General features: G+C 40.4%; 1 protein-coding gene across 3 annotated transcripts in view; it reads left to right on the top strand.

Moving 5' to 3' along the window:
• Positions 1 to 20590, top strand: part of slc20a2 (solute carrier family 20 member 2) — a 156115-nt gene that overhangs the window by 100768 nt on the left and 34757 nt on the right. For all 3 annotated transcript variants that reach the window (XM_034170770.1, XM_034170767.1, XM_034170768.1), the window contains exons 2-6: positions 2248 to 2796; positions 8853 to 8993; positions 10401 to 10486; positions 16991 to 17087; positions 18825 to 18944. In XM_034170770.1, the coding sequence (XP_034026661.1) occupies positions 2508 to 2796; positions 8853 to 8993; positions 10401 to 10486; positions 16991 to 17087; positions 18825 to 18944 (733 nt within the window). In that variant the 5' untranslated portion in view covers positions 2248 to 2507. The remainder of the gene's footprint in view (positions 1 to 2247; positions 2797 to 8852; positions 8994 to 10400; positions 10487 to 16990; positions 17088 to 18824; positions 18945 to 20590) is intronic.

The following is a 20590-nucleotide window of genomic DNA, read 5'->3' as shown; positions in this document are numbered from 1 at the left end:
TACATTTAAAAAAAAAAGACCAGGGAATCTCAAATCTACAACCAGTCAAACGTTTTGGCACAAATGTGTCCAAACATTTGACTGGTTGTGTATCTCCTTTCAGAACGACATGTCCATTATAAAATAGGCTATAGATGCTGAGTACTGTTGACGTCGTCGAATTGGGACTAAGTTGTGGTTGGAAAATGTGTTTAAGCTCTGTGTCTTTGTCTTGTGTGTCCTTGCTAGTGGTAACTTTACCAGCATCCACAGACACATCCTTGCAGCACTGGTGTAACCATGCCGTCTCATGAGGTCATTTCTTGTGCTACCGCTTCAGTTACACTGAACAGAAATATAAATCCAACACTTTTGTTTTTGCTCCCATTTTTCAGGAGCTGAACTCAAAGAGCTAAAACATTTTCTATACACACAAAAGTCCTATTTCTCTCAAGTATTGTTCACAAATCTGTCTAAATCTGTGTCAGTGAGCACTTTTCCTTTGTTGAGATAATCTATCTCAGCTCACAGGTGTGGCATATCAAGATGCTGATTAGACAACATGATTATTGCACAGGTGTGCCTTAGGCTGGCCACAATAAAAGGCCACTCTAAAATGTGCAGTTTTATCACAGAGCACAATGCCACAGATGTCGCAGTTTTTGAGGGAGCGTGCAATTGGCATGCTGACTTTTGAGCTTCATGGCAAAGGCTGTGAATACGTATGTACACATGATTTCTTAGTTTTTGTGTGTTTGTTTGTTTGTGTTTTTTAAATAAATTTGCAAAAATCTAAAAAAAAAAAAAAAAACTTTTTTCACATTGTCATTATGGGTTATTGTGTGTACAATTTTAAAGAAAAAAAAAAAGAATTTCATCCATTTTGGAATAAGGCTGTAACATAACAAAATGTGAAAAAGTGAAGCGCTGTGAAAACTTTCTCGATGCACTATAAACACATGCTACGAGATCAGGCCTTGAGTTAGCTTGAAAAAAACATTGTTGGCCATCACAATATATCTATTATTTATTTCACAGTCTAGTAGCTTAGGAGTAAAATTCCAAAATTCCAGATAGGTTATTTGATAATTATTTATAGTGCTATATGATGTTGTGCAGATCAAAACCCTAATTGGACATTTTTAACCCTATAATGCCTGACCCAAGAAATGTATGTACGTCAAGAATTATACGTACAGCACTATAGGGTTAAAGAAATGTTGACCTGTTTACATGATCAATAACATTTTTCTTATTACTGACTTCTTTCTTATATTGATTTGTGTGAGAAAGAAATCAGTGATTGGATGAGGCTGTCTGGTAAGACGAAATTACATGAATCAGCGCAGAGTAATTTCTAAAGATATATGAAAGAAATATCAGGAAAATATGGACCGGTAATGTCATTGTGCTAGGACAATACTAAATGTATATTTGAAGTACAGCAGGGGTCACCAACCCTGTTCCTGGAGAGCTCCTGCTCTGCAAATTTTCCACGTCCACCTACTCAAGTCACACCTGATTTTTTTAAAAGTGGTGTCTTCTAGCTCTTGATTGGCTGAGTGCACCTGATAGAGTTAATTGGCTGAGAGTGGAACAGGGAGAGTTAGAAAACATGCAGGGCGCGGGCCCTCCAGGAACAGGATTGGGCACAGCTGGCCTAGACTAAGACCTAGGCTTAGTTTTAGACACTGTGCCTGTTATCACTATTGAATATGATAGTTGGATTGTAGGGCACTTGTATTGTGTGAAATATCTGTAAAAGTGTCAGAGGTGTGAGCTGCACTCGAGTTGTTTGGCTATAACGTGTTAACACTCAGCTCCGACGTTGCAGACAGTGATCATGTCCCAGTTTGGATACTGCAGTCTTTTTATAGTCTCAGTGTTGACAGCAGGCCCTGTGAACTGTCTGATTTCATTTCTTTGAAGTGCTGTGATTCATCTATGATTTCCTGTTGGCGCTCAGCTTTTTCTTAATTATTTATTTATTTATTTATTTATTTTACTGGATTACTTTTTTGGTTCCGTCAAACCCAGTTCTGGATTATCATCCCTCTCCTGAATGCTTTGGTTTTTTCTTTGTAACTGTTTTTGCTCTTTCTCACATGTGGTCACTCAGCCTCCCGCCATCCCATCGTCTTGTTTGCGGTTTTCTGCAGGCGTCACACTGGGATGTGTTTTCAGATGGTTGTTGCTGTTGGAAACGAGTACTCGTGGATTATGACACTAATCTGTTTCTATGTCCTTTCTCTCTGGGTTCTTTGACAGGTGAAGGGCCGTGCAGACCAGCTGTCTCTCATTGAGCTATGGAAAGCTCCCTGCACTCACCAACACTAGTCGCCAATCTTTGGACTGAGCTCCAAACGCTTAGTTAGCAGCTGTGATTCTCCCCTCGAACTCTTCCAAACCAGGGGACGAACAAAAGGAGCAGTTTTACCAAGTCCTCCATTTTAACAACACAAAAGCACTACTACTTTTTAAGGATATCTTTCTTTTCTGTGGACTTTCTCTTGTGAAACCATATCAAGATGGATCTGGAGTCATATCTGTGGATGGTGATCATTGGCTTCATCATTGCCTTCATCTTGGCATTTTCAGTGGGTGCCAATGATGTAGCCAATTCATTTGGCACAGCAGTGGGCTCTGGTGTGGTCACGTTGAAGCAAGCCTGTATTCTGGCATCCATCTTTGAGACTTTGGGCTCAATGCTGCTGGGCGCCAAAGTGGGCGAGACCATTCGTAAAGGCATCATAGATGTCAGCCTGTACAACGACACAGTGCCAGTGCTTATGGCAGGGGAGGTCAGCGCCATGGTTGGTAAGTTCAAATAACTCATACTCGACTGGCCAAAACACAGTGGATCTGAGGTGTCACTGATTATACTATAGTATACATTGTGTACATATGCTCTGTGTGTGTGTGTGTGTGTGTCTGTGTGTCTATATATATAATATACTGTATATACATATTCGGGTAGCTGTGTCTTGGTTAAAGGAACTCCCAACATTTTTCCATCTGGCCTCTATTTTTACACATTTTGGTATTAATGTTTTCACGTAATTTAATCACAACAGTATTGGTTTAGAACACAAACACCATCACATGCTAACCAGCTACATAATGTAATTGTCCAGGATAAGATAAAAACACTAAATAAATCGCTTCAGGTCACCACTGAACAGGCGAAAATCTCATTAATAGTGTCTGGTAGCAAGAAAAAGGTCCCGACAAAGGTAAACGTGCACATTTTTAGATGTAAGGAAATATTTTAAGACAGTGGTGTCCAAACTATTCCAGAAAGGGCCGAGAGGGTGCAGGTTTTCTTTGCAGCCACTGACTCCAGTAGGTGATTTCACTGATTAACATTCCTTTGAATAGGTGGGACGAGTTCATCAAATCACCTGCCGAAGTCACCCTCTCGGCCTTTCTGGAATAGTTTGGACACCACTGTTTTAAGAACACATTATATAACGCCTAAATAGATCCTTTGGTGGTTTGTATGTCACATGTGTCATATGTCACATATTGATCATTTGTCCCATTTGCCATTGTGTTCCATTTACTGTGCAATTTTGGTTCCATTTAGCGTGCAAATTTGGTTCCATACATTTTGTACACTTGCATGCCGCCGCATGCTCACACTAGCAGCGACAGTGCTTAGCTTAAAAACAAAAAGCAGCCCAACGCAGTGCCCAGACTTGCTGAGTAATGGACGGGAAGGCTGGATGCGCCGAGGGGGCTCAAGAGTGAGTCGGAGGGGTCTTAAGAAAGCAGTGTTTGCCAGAGGCAGGGCTATGTAGGCCAGGTTTTGCCCCGCCGCAGGCACGCGCCGTCAGATGACACCTAAGTGAGATGGGGCATCTTGGACTTGCTACCGAGCTTTGGCAGACACCGTAGGACCGGGAAGGGCATAAGTCCCTTTTATCTTGTTTATAAATGAATAAAATATCAAATGACAAGGGTATATTTTAGGCATTATATAGAACAAATAATGAATGTTTATGAGTGCAATGGAAAGAATATATCATGAGGTGAAAGATGACATATCCTCAGTTCCCAAATGCTTATTGAGTGAGGTGATGTAACACAGTGGTAAACATACCACTGTCCCAACTTTTTTTGAAATGTGTTGCAGGCATCCATTTCAAAATGAGCAAATATTTGCACAAAAATAATAAAGTTTATCAATTTGAATATTAAATATTTTGTTTTTGTGGTGTATTCAATTGAATATCTGTTGAAGAGGATTCGCAAATCATTATATTCTGTTTTTATTTATATTTCATTTACATTGGGGTTGTATTTAAATTGCTTTAGGTAATGTGTTGGAACCTAATTTCTGTATAGTCATTGTCTATAAAGCCAGCAATAGCAATTTTGCTCGACGTAGTCGTCTGAACAGCTCAGAAGTCTGCAATATTCTATAAAGTTTTCAGAGGCATAGCTACTAATATAAAATATGACCATTTTTCACTTTTAAAAGTACAACAGTACTTAAAAGTAAAAGTACAACACACACACACAGACATACATATTACGGTGGTCTTTATTTTGCAGCGTTTTGAAATGTAGTACTCTGACCCTCTGAATAGGTTCCAATTGATGAGAAAACATGCTGTGCAAAATTTTGCTTGTATAAATTAATTTTTTGAAGTAGGTCAAAAGCATTGGAATGTTGGTATTATCATGCCATATTATACATTCATTATTTGTTTTATATAACGGTGAAAATAGATCCTTGTCATTTGATATGTTATTAATTTATAAACAACAGAAAAGGGACTAAATTTTGGTGTTTGTCACCGGTGCTTAACAGTCCAACACTAACTTTAAATCAGAGCCCAAAATTGTTCTCAGTAGTCGATGATGCCATCCACTGACTTCGTGTACAGACTGTCATCTGCTTTCCTCACTCCAGCGAAAAATTATGTAAAAACGTTGTCCAGCTTTTCATCCTAACTTCATCCTCTTCATCCTAACAGCCACGACTTACGGCGTGGTGGATATGATTTTTTGTGTGTGAAGAATTAGCAGCGACAGTTAGGTCCTTCAAATCATCGCAAAACAAACGCTGCCATATTTAGCTAAATGTTGCGTCCGGTAGTGTGAGCATGCGTGGTGGTCAGGGCGTGCAATAGTATATGTCATATAACACCAAAATTGCACGCTAAAAAGAACTACTACACGATCAATGAAACACAAAAGTAAATGGTAAGAATATCCATGTCATGTGACATACAACCCACCAATCAAATAACAAGGATCCAGTCAGCCGTTATATAAAAAGCTCTACTAACTAAAGCTTGAAAATTACCTGTGGAGGCCATCTTGAATTTTTAAGTGAGCGCCAGGAGGATTCATGGGCACTTTTGATATGTTGTTTAGGATGGGTTGGGGCACCATAGAGCTTTACAAAAAATAAATAAAAAAAAAGCTACACAAAAAAGGGGTGGGGGGTTGTTTCAAGAATGAAATAGATAAAAAAAGTAAGGTAAGTCCCTTCGGCTGCTCCCTTGTTTGCAATCGGGGTCGCCACAGCAAATCCAAGGTGGATCTGCATGTTGATTTGGCACAGGTTTTACGCCGGATGCCCTTCCTGATGCAACTCCACATTACATGGAGAAATGTGGCAGGGGTGGGATTTGAACCCAGAACCTTCCGAACTGAAACCAAGCGCATTAACCACTTGGCCACCACCCCTGCTTCCCAATGAAATAGATAAAAAAGATGTGTATTTTAAAATTGATATTTTTTAATATAGCAACAGACAGTTGCTTTAACAGATAATCAGTGCCTATGAAAATGAGTAAAGACGACCACAAATAAGACACTAGAACACAGAAACTAGTAAAGACAAACATACATACAGTCACTTGCCCAGTTCCGGATCACTGCTGTAGTATTTGCGCCGCCGTTTCTCGTAATCAGCACGAATAAGATAATACTTGGTACCAATGGAAAAACTGATGTTTTGTCTACAAACGACCACAAGCTCGACCGGATACAGCCATCTTTGTGATCAGCAGAGGAATCAAAACATCTCGGTGTCTGCGGTGTGCGCTTTTTCTCACTCACTCATTCCTGAAAGTTTGAAAGTAACGATCTCTAAAACATTGCAAAGGTGAGTTAGCCATTTGGTCTTTTTGGTTCTAGAGTGGGAAAATACTTACTTGGGTAGAAAATGTCAGAAAAATGTGTTATGTCTTGCTGTTTAATTGCTGCGCGCATTTATCTCCGACGCGAAAATTTGCCAGTTGTGGATCACTGAAGCAGCAGCCTCGTGTCGGGACTTGTGAGTCATGTGGACTTTGGGGCTCATCTCAACATCACGAATGGTCATGAATGTGAGGGCTTTTACTTTTTAATTCGGGAGAAATCTCACCTCCACACTTCATTTTTTGCTTGTAAAAACGTATAACAGTGCCTTTAGAAACTAAGTAAATTATCATTTAATAAGTATTATTTCTATCATTTTGTGTTCAAAACACATTCTCAGGCACAGTGTGTATCATTCTGCATTAGAAGGGCTCCAGCCAGATGCCAGGAATGAACCCAAAGTGACACAGAGTGTCGTGATCCAGAACCGGCAAAATGACCCATTTCCGGCAAATAGTTGCACCACACATAATGTGGCCTCACACTTTAAGTAGAAGGGCTACACCATCAAGACTTTTTCAGCGAAATAACATCCAAATGCCAAATACAACAATACACAATAAAGGATATTCAGTTGCATTATGGCTCCATATAGCAGGACTTTAAAAAAGGTGATCCGGAACTGGGCAACCGTCTGTATATATAAGGACATGAATCAACAATTAAAGGACAAATGTAGAAACTCCATTAAAGAGAAAGAAATGGAGCAATGATTGGGTATCTCCACAGGAGCAGAGGAAACTTACTGCCAAACAAACACCCCAAAGCTGCAGATATATTTGGAAAGCAACATTCAACAGTTATCACAAAGTCTCAGCCACCGCTTTGACCCCCGCGGCTGACCCAGTGGGCCACGATGTGGGCATGGACACCCTTAGCAGGCCAGCACACCACAGGGGCCGGCCAGGAACCAGAGTGGGAAGAGCAAGCCGCACATCCACATGACCCGTAAGAGCACAGCAAGCAGACCATGTCTTTTTAACAGCATTATCAGGACGGCATTATGCACGGGAGTCTTCTTGATGCTGAATATTCAGGCGTGAATAAAAGCTGCATAAACACTGAATAAATTTCCTTCCTCTCAGTCAACATGAGCTTCATTGGCATATTGACTGAGATGGCAATATAATTTAACCTTTTAATTTAGACAACAGCTGGAAAGTAGGTTTTTGTCCAGTAGGTTGGTTTGAGTGTGCAGCTGTAGATAGAATGTTTCATGAGTTTTTTTAACCAAAGCTCTTAATGCTGACAGAAACTAAGTGACCCCAGTGCCTATGAGTAATAAAAATAATTTTGTTGGTGGGTGGGGTCTTTTGTGATTTTGGTTTTGATGCAGCAACATCTGACCTGTGTCTGAGATTATTGGTGTCCAATGGCTTATTCACACATGACACAACAAAATGTGTTTTCTTTGAAATCTTAAAACATACAATAAATTGAGCAGCCTTTGTTTGTCTGTCTGAGTTCCAAAGGTCAAATTTTATGTTTTTCACTCTGATCACCATCAAATTTGGCACACATATATAAGCTGGTTCTGGAATTGTCCAGATGAGGTCAGTTTTGCCAAACATCATTCATTCAGATCAGGGTCATTGGGGTCAAAGGTTTTTCAATTTGCACCAAACGTGGCACACATATGGAGGTGGGTTCTGGAATCGTCCAGCCAGATCCATTTTGCTGAAGGTCAACAGAGAATAGATCATGTCTGCCTTGTCGCTTTGTTGGTTTGATTTCTACCAAACTTGGTGTGTCAGCAAAGGTTAATCCCAAAATTGCTTTTAAATAATTCATTTTGGCAAAAGTCAAAGTTAAGGAATTTGATTTTCAACTCAATTTGGACCAAATGTAGCCACACACTTAGGTGGATTCCACAACTGCCCCACCAAGGTCAGCCTGAGGTCAATCGATTGGGTGAAGTTCAGTGTCATTAGGTCAAATATCATCAGACTGCTGTCTTAATGCCCACAGGTACTATTATTACTTAAATGAAATGCCACATGGGAAAGACGCTACAATTACTTGTTCAATAGTTTTACATTAAAAGCTTTGTTAAAATTGGTACTTTTTGGAAATTTATGTTTTAGTGACACATTTTACAATAACATCCGCAGTTTCAGATGATATTTAAAAAGGTAGTGTTCACTATTTAGAATTCAAAATGTAATCAGATCCTCACATGGCTAAAATCAACATTATTATTATTATTTTTTCAATTCGGTTCTCTTTTTCATTTCAATCCAGTGGCATACTAGATAACAAACAAGCAGGAAACTGCTATGCTCTAAGGCTGGATCTGAAGACACCCCCCCCAACCAACTGGTGCTGTCCTGGACGTCTGCGTGGACTAAGTAACTCTCAAATTTTGATGTTCCTCTGCATTGTTAAAAATGTTTTTATTAGTGTGACCTAAGCAGAGGGCCACCCCTTTGAGTCTGGTCTGCTTGAGGTTTCTTCCTCAAATCATCAGAGGAGGTTTTTCCTTACCACTGTCACCTGTGTGCTTGCTCTCTAGTGGTTGCTAAGGTTAGACCTTACTTGTGTGAAGCGCCTTAAGGCAACTTTGCTGTGATTTGGCATTATATAAATGAAAATGAAACCGTGTATTATACTGATTTCAAGTCATTCCAGCTTACACTGTAAGGCTCAGAGTACATTGTTGGATGGTTAAGCAGCAGGCAGTTAAATATGATAACATAATGTTTCTGTTTTGAACACAGGATCAGCAGTCTGGCAGCTTATCGCGTCATTCCTCAAACTGCCCATCTCTGGAACCCACTGCATCGTTGGCGCCACCATCGGCTTCTCCATGGTGGCCATTGGCACAAAGGGTGTACAGTGGATGGAGCTTGTTAAGATTGGTAAGTGATATGACCTGTTTGTGTGTTTCTATCCATGATTATGCAAATGTATGCATTTTGGATACAGATAGAAATGGTACCACTTAATCCTTTTTTGTATATCATTTGTGTGTTACATTAATGAATGAGTGAGATGTTTTCAACATAGATTTGATCTGGATCCTGCCTTTGATCTTTGATTATTGATTCTGATTTATTCCATCCTATCATCAGGATTACTTCAGCTATCAGGATCTGCTCCATACAGACCAAGTACAACAAAAACATAACCTTCTTGACAAGATTCAAAGATCGGTAGTGAGGATCACAGATGAGTGGTGAAGTTCACATATGTGGATCAGGGTTTAGCCACCAGGATAAAAGATTAATGATCAAAATCAAGGGTCAACAATTAGGATTAAAAAGGAGTGATCAAATTCAATGATGAGGATCAAAGTTTAGCCATCAAATTTAATGTTTAGCCATCACGGTTAAAGACTTATTATCAAAATCAAGGGTCAAAAAATAGAAACAAAGATGAGTGATCAAATTCAATGATGAGGATCAAAGTTTAGCCAGCAAATTTAATGTGTAGCCATCACGGTTAAAGACCTATTATCAAAATCAAGGGTTGGAAAATAGAATCAAAGATGAGTGATCAAGTTCAAACATCGGGATCAAATTTTAGCCATTAGGATCAAAGATTAAATTAAAGGATCAATAATTTGACTCAAACTTGGCTCCCAATATGTAGACTTCAGTTTGATTCCCACTCACAATACCTGTTTATGCCCTTGGACAAGACACTTAATCTGCAGTGTCTCCGTCCGCCCAGCTTCAAATAGGTACCAGCCTTGGCTGGGGGAGTAACCTGACTCGGACTTGTGTTGTCCAGGGGGAGTCATGGACTCTCAACGACTTTACGCTACAGAATCCAGAGATAAGCACTGGCACTCATGTCTTATATAGAATATAAAATAGGATTAGATTTAAAGATAAGTCATAAAGTTCAAAGAAAAGGATCACAGTTTATCCATCAGATCAAAGTTTAACCATCAAAGATGAGTTATTAAAATCAAGGGAGACGTACTAGGATCAAAGGTGAGTAATAGAGTTTGATGGTAATGATCAAGGTCAAGGGTCAGCAATTAGAATCAAAGAACAGCCATAAAAGATGTGTGATCAGGAAGACAGATGATAGGTTAGTAACGAGGAACAAAGTTGAGCAATGAGGATAAAAGGTCAACAGGTTAGTATCTATACAAGTTAACGAAGAACTTTCTCACAATGGAACAGTAAAAGGTGAGAGAGAGAGAGGAGACATCACCATGACCTTAGACCTGGGCAGATGTAGTATGTGCGCTTCTAGTTTTTGGACTACTATCTAGTCTGTTGGGAATCTGACCGGTTCTTTGTCTCCTGCTCCAGTGGCATCGTGGTTCATCTCTCCTTTACTCTCTGGACTCATGTCTGGACTCCTCTTCCTGCTCATCAGACACTTAATCCTGAACAAGGTGAGCTCAAACACACACACACACACACACACTTCTCTGTGTTGTAACTGATGGAAAGAAACATTTTTGTCCTTTTTCTTATCTGACACTCATGCATTGTGAAGACGTGGAGAGTTGTGAGTTTAACAGTTCAAATACTTGAATTTTGATACACTCAGAGACCAAGAAATTCAACACAGATCAAATCCATTTGATTAGGCAACACTCACAAATCTGATGTTATGTAACAGGCGGTCTCTGCAAGACGAGGATGAGGAAAGTGTTGTGGATCACTCAAAGGTCACAACCACAGGACTATGTATGAATATTTCATACGGTGATTTGTCATCTAAAATGTAGCGTGGTTGGATTCTGAATGCCGTTATATAAGCGTCATTGATGGCTATTTTATCAATTTAGGGGAATATTTAATCATATCTAATGCTTAGATTTGTGCAAGTAAAATGATGGTTCCCTTTGAGATTTTTATCCTGGTATGCAAATTAAGTTGTAAGTTTCAACACGTACATATATTGCCACAGTACATAAATAGAACATGCAGGCTTAAAGCATTTACCATGTATGGCAACTTTCAGTCTGAAATATGCCTCGTTTCATTCCACAGCTGTGACTCGCTCTCTCTTCATGTCCCTGTTTCTCGGCTGTCTTAATTTTTTGTGTTAGAACATGACTTAGAGCCCCATCACACATAAAATGAAGTTGGATGAAAGAAGCATGAACCAGCCAAAAATCCTCGAACAAAAAATTAAATGGGGAACCGAGAAACATTCCACCTGCTGTTGGGAGGGACACACGGTTAGACGGGCGTGCATGATACAGCGGCGACCATTTTGTGCACGCTCATGTGCATGCACAAACACAGTGCAAGCAGCTGGAACGTGTGGCACCACATCGCACCACTGCTGTGGGGGGAAAAATAAGAACTACACACCATAAAAAAACACCACAATTTCTAACATTGAATCCCTCTTATCGAGTGGACAATACAAGTATGGTCCTTCTGTTCCTCTGTAGATGCCCCATGGTCATAAACGTACAGTCATGAAATGACCTGAATGAAGCAGTGCGCTCCCTTCATGTCCACATCTGCTGGCCCCGTGTATCCAGCCCGTGTGTCCAGCAAGCGTCGTGCCGAAGGACAGATACCGTATTGTGTGGACTATAGCTCACTTGGGTGATGTGACATTCAGATCGCCAGCTGAGTGTACACATGATCAGAAGGTCCTTTTCAGCTGGCACAGCCTGCCGATGTGCGCTCTGTGCATTCGCTCCAGCTTGTTGCAAAGGTGGTGTGTGTTTTTATGTATTTCCACGTGAGGACAGCCAGCACACGCACACGCCTCGTGGTGTAGAGTTGTAATGTCATGTCCTTCATAACACGGTACATGTTCTCCAGCAGTGACTTGCTGGTCCAGAGATCTTAACAGCAGTGTGAGGGCACGCTCACTTTATCGATCAGCCCACAGACCACTCTGTTTCAGTCTATGTTTCGTTTTGTGATTATTTATTTTAGTTATTTGTAATGTAATTATGTATGTAGTTATTGTAGTAATTATTTATATACTTGTGTTGTCTCTGTTCTCTTGTGTTTTTAATTTCACACGTCGTGTGCACTGAGCCGTTATTTCCAGCTGTCACTGTGTGGCTGGCCGGTGATCACCTGAGAGGTGCCTTGCCGTGTTGTGTGCACTCAGACGTGGCTGGCCAGTCCCCATGTGATCTTGTCTGTACATAATTGTCAGCATGTCATGGAAGTGTGTGACGACGATGTATATGACGGCTGAGACCAAGCTTTACTAAATTATATATAACTTTTTTAATGATATGCGATAGAAACTTACCTTTTTGCTGAAAGGTTAACTCCGCGGACTTTTGAGCCACCGTCCACCATCTTTGTACTCCTCATAGAAGCTGTGTGATGACGTGAGCAATGTAGTGTCCAATCGGAATTGGTTCACCATCACATGGTTTTCCAAAATCCAATCGTAGGGCAGATTCACCTCACGTGACACACCAAAGATTGTTTTTAGGAGTGATGTGTTACTAGTTGGCCCGTTTGAATAGCCCCCTGGCTGCTCCAATGCGCCCTGCGCCATTACGCACAGCGAAAGTGAAAGTGAGCAGACGAAGCAGACGAAGCAGACGGAGAGCCTCTCATACAATCTCACGTGTTCAAACAGTGTGTGAGTATCAGGATTGCTCGACTAGTTTTCCTGTGAATGTTACTGGATAAGCCTGTGACAAGCTCTCTCGCTCTGGCGTAAAGCACTGTTTACCATATCAGTGGAGCGAGGGGGAGGGGCCGCTCCTCAAATTGAATGAGCCTCGAAGTGTGAACGTTGCTTTCAGAGCAGGAGAGAACAAACACAACTTCAAGTCAACTTCATAGTAGAAGTTTGTGATGTGACCTTTGTGTAATAGCAGACAGAAATTGCTTCGAGATGAAGACAAACAAAACACATAAACCATTTTGTATATATTGTTCAAAATGTGCATTTGTGTTTATTGTTTGAACCTTTTTGTTGTACAGTGGTCCCTCGTTTATCGCGGGAGTTACGTTCTAAAAATAGCCCGCGATAGGCGAAATCCGCAAAGTGGCCAGCGTTATTTTTTACAATTATTATATATGTTTTAAAGCTGTAAAACCCCTCACTACACACTTTATACACTTTTCTCAATCAGGCATGAACATTTTCTTACTTTTCTCTCGTGTGTAAACACTCTCAAAGTTCAAACCTGAGTAGAAAAATAAGACCAACCTGTTTTCAGGCCCAAACATTTGTTTGAGAAATAAAAATAGAACGTTTTCCTATAAATAATTATGATGGCTTTTAGAACTAACGAATTTAATTTTAACGATCAACGTATGAGGTTGGACACATAAGAAATTATTAATAGTGACTGACCAGTATTTCACAGTTCCTCTGATCGCGCCTCTTCGTCCTGGCACCACTGCTCTTTCACGTCTTTTTCCACTGACTCACACCTCGCTGCAGGTGTCTTTTTTCCGAGTGTAGAACACAGTTATGGGTAGTTGTTGGCGCTCTTTTTTCTTCTGGGCGAGAAGATTCTTATAAACAGACACGCAGAACACAATGCGTGTGCTCTCCCTTCGTGGTGTCACGACCGGCTGCTTGATGAGGCCGCGGAACACAATGCACTGTAAAAAAAAAGCATGCAAAATTGGACTTAAAAAAAATCCGCGAAACAGCAAGGCCGCGAAAGGTGAACCGCGTTATAGGGAGGGACCACTGTATAGTCTTTCACCCAAGAGCCCAAATTACCTTTATAAAGTGTCAAAACAGTTGTTTATTAAAGTTTGATGTGTGTTTTGAATACTTTTTCCTTTCTTATTTCTGATTCTAAACCTTTATTACACTTATAAAACACAACTATAGCATATATATCTTGAAAGTACACATTGTCCTGAAAAAGAGACATAAAACTTGATTGTGGTATGCAGGGAGAGCTGTTAACAGCAATAATAAAACATTTATGCCAGGCGAGTGAACTGTCCAAAAAATGCCCTCGGACCCCAGAGGGTTAACCACTGAATCTGAAACATGACGGTAGATGCGTGAAACAATGTGGAATAAGTCTCTTTGCCAAAGGGTATTCCATGTGACGTCAGTGACCCTATGGCCTTGGCGGAGGTTTGTGCTCTCCGAGTGCTTCTAGTTTTTTTAATGTTAATTTACTCTTAATGTATTTAGAAATTGTTTAGGTTCTTGTTATCATATACACTATTATTATTTTATTTCTACTTCTGTGATGTCATTTGTTTTTTAAATGGACCACAATGGAAATAAGTGTTTTATCCATGTATTTTTAACATATTTACAATTATATTTTGTAGTTACATTAAACTTAAAATCACTCACCACACTCACAATTTTAATATAAAGATGACTTACCACCTCCTGCTGGACTGGTGTGAGTTCAGAAAGTAGTTAGCAACACGCATGCAAAGCAGCTGTAAGCAGATGGTTTTAATTTGACAAACAAAGACTGTGGCTGAAGACATTAAAACCACTTTAAAAACATTTCACTCATGGCACCAAAATGAAACTTAAGTCACTCATGGTAAAAGCAACATGAGATTTATCTAAACTGACTGAACCAAATGAGCTACCAAACACAAAAAATATATAACACTAACAACACTGTTAAACTAACATAAACCACAATAACAATATTTAAAGCCTCAAAACCCTGAACTCCCATGGTGCATTGCAGCACAGCATCCATTGTGTATTGGTTAGCTAAAATTGCTAATTTCTCCAAAAGTATTTGTCTAATCAACTTTCTGTTTTTGCAGCGTTCATCCTTGACCCAAAATACATAAGCATGCCAAATGGCAAATGTCAGCTCCACCCGGTTTATGTGTGATCGAAGCCATACACACACTCACAGGGGCCGTTTGGCTATTACAATATAGGTAATAATGACTTGTTTTTATAGCACTTTTCAATCTGTCCGACCGATAAGGATTTAGGGCGGAAGAAGTAAAATATTTGCGATACTTGTATGTCTGCTGATATATATAAATTGTGGCTTGATGTTTTACAGTTTAAATATTAATTTTATTGTAAATAACTATAACTAACAACCAACCAAAGTATGGTCTCAATGGAATGGGGAAAGTGTTCAAACATTTAAGTGGTACTGTACATCACGGTGCAGTCACTCCGCATTCACTTAGATTGGCAATTGCCGTTTAGCATTTGCTGTTTCCATTTGCATAAAATCGACTTTTCATCTGTTTCGGTTCCGCCTAGCTGGCGGCAAAGGACCCGCTCTGAATGAAAATGAATGGCAGCTACTCATTTTTCCTCTATCTCTTGTACCAAATGTAACCAAGAGCTGATGGAGGTCCCAGTAATGTAATTCCACTGTGCAATCTACATAAATGATGCAATTTCCAAAAGTGTTTTTCTGCATTGTTTATTCCGTATAATAAACGTTTTATTCAGCAAAAAATAGCAATGATACCGATATGTTTGCAACAAGCTCATGTCAACCAATATTAGTGGCCAACCAGTACATCAGTCGAAGCGCTTCCCAAATTAAAATACAATAAGGTAATGAAACACCATGCATGAAACAGTAATATAAAATTCAAAACGTTTCTGTCAGGGCTGAGCTGTCATCTGCCCTGACTGCAGTGGGATGAGATGTAGGTTTGGAGGTTTGGAGGAACATAGTGTTTTGATTCCTCTATAAGCAGGCAGAAATGATGAGTCATTTGATGACATCTGATGAAAAAAAAGCTTCCTTTTCAACTCTGAGGACCATCAGATCCCACTTTCTCAGCTTCTTGTCCAGCCTTATATTTCAATCAAGCCCTCAGATATGAAGCACCTCCTCCTGTAGACATGGTACCCAGCAGCTTTCATCCATTTTAATCACCAGGTGTTCCTATGTGTGCAAAACCTCTAACCAGATTGCACACAAATTCCTGAGAAACATTCTTATCTTGAAGTCTGGCCAGATTTAATCTTGGGAAGTAAGCAGACGTAGTCTGCAGGACTTTACCTGGATCCTCAAGGAAGCCACAACAAGTCTGTGGTTGGAATTCATAAACTGGGCATCTCTATAGACTGGGAAGTTCTGCTGAATTCTCCAGCGTTTTCACACAAACAAGGTCAGTCTCCTTAGCATCAACACCAGTATCAGAATATCATGTCCAGTGGACATCTGGACATTGAAAGCAGGATCCAGCAACTCATAGACCTTGTTTTTTTTGCCAAGTCAAATAGTACTGAGCCTGTTTTTGCCACAGTTACCAAATGCATGAGGACTAATGCAGCCCTCATAACCAGTGCTGTCAGTGCCCGTGTGCTATATAAATAAAGTTATTCCTCAGTTAAAGACATTACAGTTATTAAAATAAAATTCAACCCTACAGAAATTTCAATTTATTTTCTTTTATATAGCGTCAAATCACAACAGAGTTGCCTCAAAGCGCTTCACACAGGTAAGGTCTAACCTTACTAATCCCCAGAGCAACAGTGGTAAGGAAAAACTCCCTCTGAGGAAGAAACCTCAAACAGACCAGACTCAAAGAGGTGACCCTCTGCTTGGGCCATGCTACAAACATAAATTACAGAACAATTCACAGAACAATTCACGGACAAATATACAAGAAATGCTAACTGCAGAAAGGCTGCAGTGTGAACAACTGTCTATTATTCATAATTAATAAATAATATTAATAATAATTAAATACTGGTCAGTCACTATTAATAATTTTATGGGAAAACTTTAATTAACATCTGTTGTGCACCTTTTTATTCATCCATTGGGCACCTTGTTTTATTTTTAGCAAGCTGCTGCCCTTGTGTTATTGATTGATTGTCTTCCTCTGGGATGTTTTACAGCACTGTCAGTGATGAATGCAAGAAGAGACAACAGAAATTTTAATAAAGTAGATAGGAAGGTTTAAGACTCTTATCATCTTGTGTCAGAAACCTTGTTAACATGCCATCTGTGTTTGCTCAATAGGACGACTCTGTTCCCAACGGGCTGCGAGCATTGCCGCTCTTCTATGCCACCACCATCGGAATCAATACCTTCTCCATAATGTACACTGGAGCCCCGTGTAAGTGTTAGATCAAAGTCTTCCTTAATAGAGACGCCGCCTCTGTTTATTTTGTCTGACATTGTTTTATGATCATTTTATTATCCTAGGTACATCAATGTAGAGTGCCAATTTTAATTGCTTGTGCAAAATTTCATTTAAAGGGGTCATATCATGCAACCTTTGTTCATAATATTATCTGTTGCCAGGTGTCTTCAAAGCAGACATTAATGCCTGTCGCTAAAAATAAGCCATGAATATTATATCAATCCTGAAGAAACAACCTGTTTCTGGGCCTGTGTCTTTAAATGGAAAGGAGCTGCTTGTCAGAAGCCTCTCCCACAACCAAGCAGCAAATTTCAATGGCCTCAGATGAAGGACTACTGGAAGAATAAAAAGTTGCAGTCCTTTGACTGGCCGATTGAGGCTGGCTCCAAAACAGAGCCCATTCCCATAGTGGTCCATGTTAAATGCCTGACTTTAGAGTAGAAATAAGCATGTTTATAGCCTGGTACTATTCACGTGTGAATTATTTTCTTAAGTTCTTATTTTAAGACAGTTTAAGACATAAAATTTTGTATAATTAGGGGTGTGGCTGCTTTGAGTGACAACGACTTATCAGAGCATCTCTGCCGCTCGTAGCCTCCGACGGTAAGTCAATGTCCACTCGATACAGTTGCTAGCTGTTGTGGGGGGCTGTGTCTGTTTTGTTTGGAGTATTTTATTGCAAACACCTGGAATAATATGGCTTGTTGTGTGGTGAAATGTCCTAACGGATCTTCTGAGATGTCCCTGCTGCAGTATTCCCACTGAGTGATAGTCTCTTCAATGTTGTATGCTAATGACCTTTAGCACTGTTATCAGCTATGGGTAACCTGATTAAGTCACATTAATGAATGATTACTGAGAAAATAAGCAGCTCATAACTTTCAATGTCCACACCAAAGCAAATTGTTAGAAGAACCACCGTGCTGTCCCCAAAAATATGATTTAATAAACACCTGAACCAAGGTTAGCCTGTTAACTTAGGTGGTTCAGGCTCGAAGAAAGGGGCTTGCTATAACACACACACACACACACAGTAATGCAAATGCTCATGCTGGTACAGCAACAGAAGAGAACTTCGCACTAGTCATAGGGTCCACTAGTCCTAGGGTCCACTAGTCCTAGTCGTTGTATTAAAGAGGGCAAGTTGAAGTTGTTTTTTACATTTATGGTAGGCTTGCATAAGTGTGACAAAAAAAGAAAGAAAAAAAAACATTTAATTATGGTGAATTACCATTATTTGTTGATTTTCGATTCAAAAAATTTATAGACAGTGCAATTAAAGGTGATTGATGGTGTATGTCAACAGAATCATATGTTTTATTTTTGTAAATTGAACAAAACTGGATCTGGTTTGTTAGCTATTTGAAAGTATTACATTTATTTGTGAACTATCAAATCAGTTTGGGGTTGTAATGTTAGAACCAGTGGACCCTAGGACCAGTTTTTTTTTTTTTTTTTTTTAAACATAATCCTTAAATGCCTGTAAAGTGAAATCTTAATCCAGAATCCGGATCTGGCTCACCTCCAAAATTTAATGGAGTCTTCCATGACATAATATCTATCTGAGGTGAAAAGTTTGTCAAAATCCATGCAGTAATTTTGACAAAATAAGAATAAATAAGTAAACACCAGTGATTTTATTCTGTCCTTGGTGCATATAATTAGAATCTATTGTCTTTACTAGTATATTTGTGTGTTTGTGTGTTGCAGTGCTTGGATTAGAGATGCTGCCAGTATGGGCCATCTTTCTCATCACGTTAGGTGGATCGCTCATCTGTGCAGCTCTGGTTTGGATATTTGTGTGTCCCTGGATGAGGAGGAAAATAGCAAGTACGTATGTGTGTCTGAAAGCTGTGCACTCTGACCCCGGCCTGACAAAGACCTTCAGTCTCTGCTCACTCACACTCTGCTCCGACACTGAACAGCCGACGCATTCCCTCTTTGGCCTCTCACAAAACCACTAAAGCCACCAAAAATCTGTGAAACCCATGCAGTGCTCCACTTGGCGCCTGATTTCTTAAGGTCATAGCCTGCAGTACAAAAAGCTTTCAGATCGAGGACAGGAATTGTTTTCATCATGTAAAATGTGACCTGCAGCGAGAGACAAAAGACAATACAAAACAGGCATTTGCTGAAACAATAGCAGAGGGAATATGTGAGAGAGTGAGGTGAACGGGAGGATATGAGTGAGTCGATACAATCAGGTCCATAAGTATTTTTACACCACACACAGTGGAGTTGAAATGAATTGGTCAAGTTCAGGCTTTCTACTTCAATTCAAAGGGATGAACTATCCGGTATGTGTCAGGTCTGAAGCCCCGGTCACACGGCTCTAATGAAAGACACCGAAGCAAAACGAAACAAGAAATCTGGACTTACGTTGACTTTCGGAGACACCATTTAACCATCGTCAAGCTTCGATCCTGTAGCTGGCGATTTGTCAGAATTTTCAAACTGTTGAAAAATGTGAACGAATCCCAACAACAACGTTAGTTCGTCCGTAATCCGTTTTGTTTTCTGTCTTGACGGTTCCTCATCGTTTGCGTAGTTCCCTTACCGTCAGCGTTCCGTTTGATGGCCGTCCAATTTCGTCCAACCTCCCAAGTCCGACGTCTTGCACGAACATTGGTGAAATCTGAATGGATTAGTAACTAAAGATCCGACGAGCTGAACATAACTCGTCCATGTGCGGGATGAAAAGCAATGTTTTTATACAGAAACAAATAGTGGCAAGAACGTTTGATCAACTACTGTAACTATTTACACATGTTCCAGCCGTCTCTGTGTGTGTGTATGCACACAAACAGCACAGATGGCTGTGCGCATGTTCGCATGCGGCCTGTGGCTGGAAAGGCTGCGCACGCACACACACACAAACGGCTATGCGCACGTTCAGACAGCAGGTGCGCCTGCAGGTGCTGTGGAGAGCGCACATTGGCTGCGGTATTGTTCACAGGCTGGTGCTCATTCATCCACTTTTTCTTGATGATTTGTGACTTTGTGTCTTTTTTCCTTCGTTCAGCTAACACCGTTTGGCATGTGACCAGGCCATTGATTGTCCGAGCACACCTGAGTAAGATAATCAGCTTATAGCAGAGCAGGGAGAGATGGAAAATGTGCAGTTCAGTGGGGGCTCGAGGACCAGGGTTGGTAACCGCTGCTTTTGAGGATCCTTGGGTACCACTGGTACCACTGTGCCTCACAGTTACGTTGTGAGGCACAGATATGGAGAGTCAGTTGCACTGTGAAGGAGCATCAGCTGTGACATTTTGGCCATGTGATGGTTTTCTCTGGTCATGACTCAGCATTCAGGTGCCTCAGTGTTGAGGATCCCACCAGCTGGAGAAGGCCAAGGGAACGCCACCATTTCTTGCTGCAGCAGAGAGATGGTTACTGTTGAGAGATCAGGATGTATCGGTTGTCTGCCTGGGTGGTTTCCATCCTTGACCCAATACGGTTCGGGGGTGTAGTGGATG

The sequence above is a fragment of the Thalassophryne amazonica genome, chromosome 5, assembly GCF_902500255.1.
Source record: "Thalassophryne amazonica chromosome 5, fThaAma1.1, whole genome shotgun sequence".
Classification (NCBI taxonomy): domain Eukaryota; kingdom Metazoa; phylum Chordata; class Actinopteri; order Batrachoidiformes; family Batrachoididae; genus Thalassophryne; species Thalassophryne amazonica.
The sequence above is the reverse complement of the archived record's forward strand: the minus strand, read 5'-3'. Positions and strand labels throughout refer to the sequence as shown.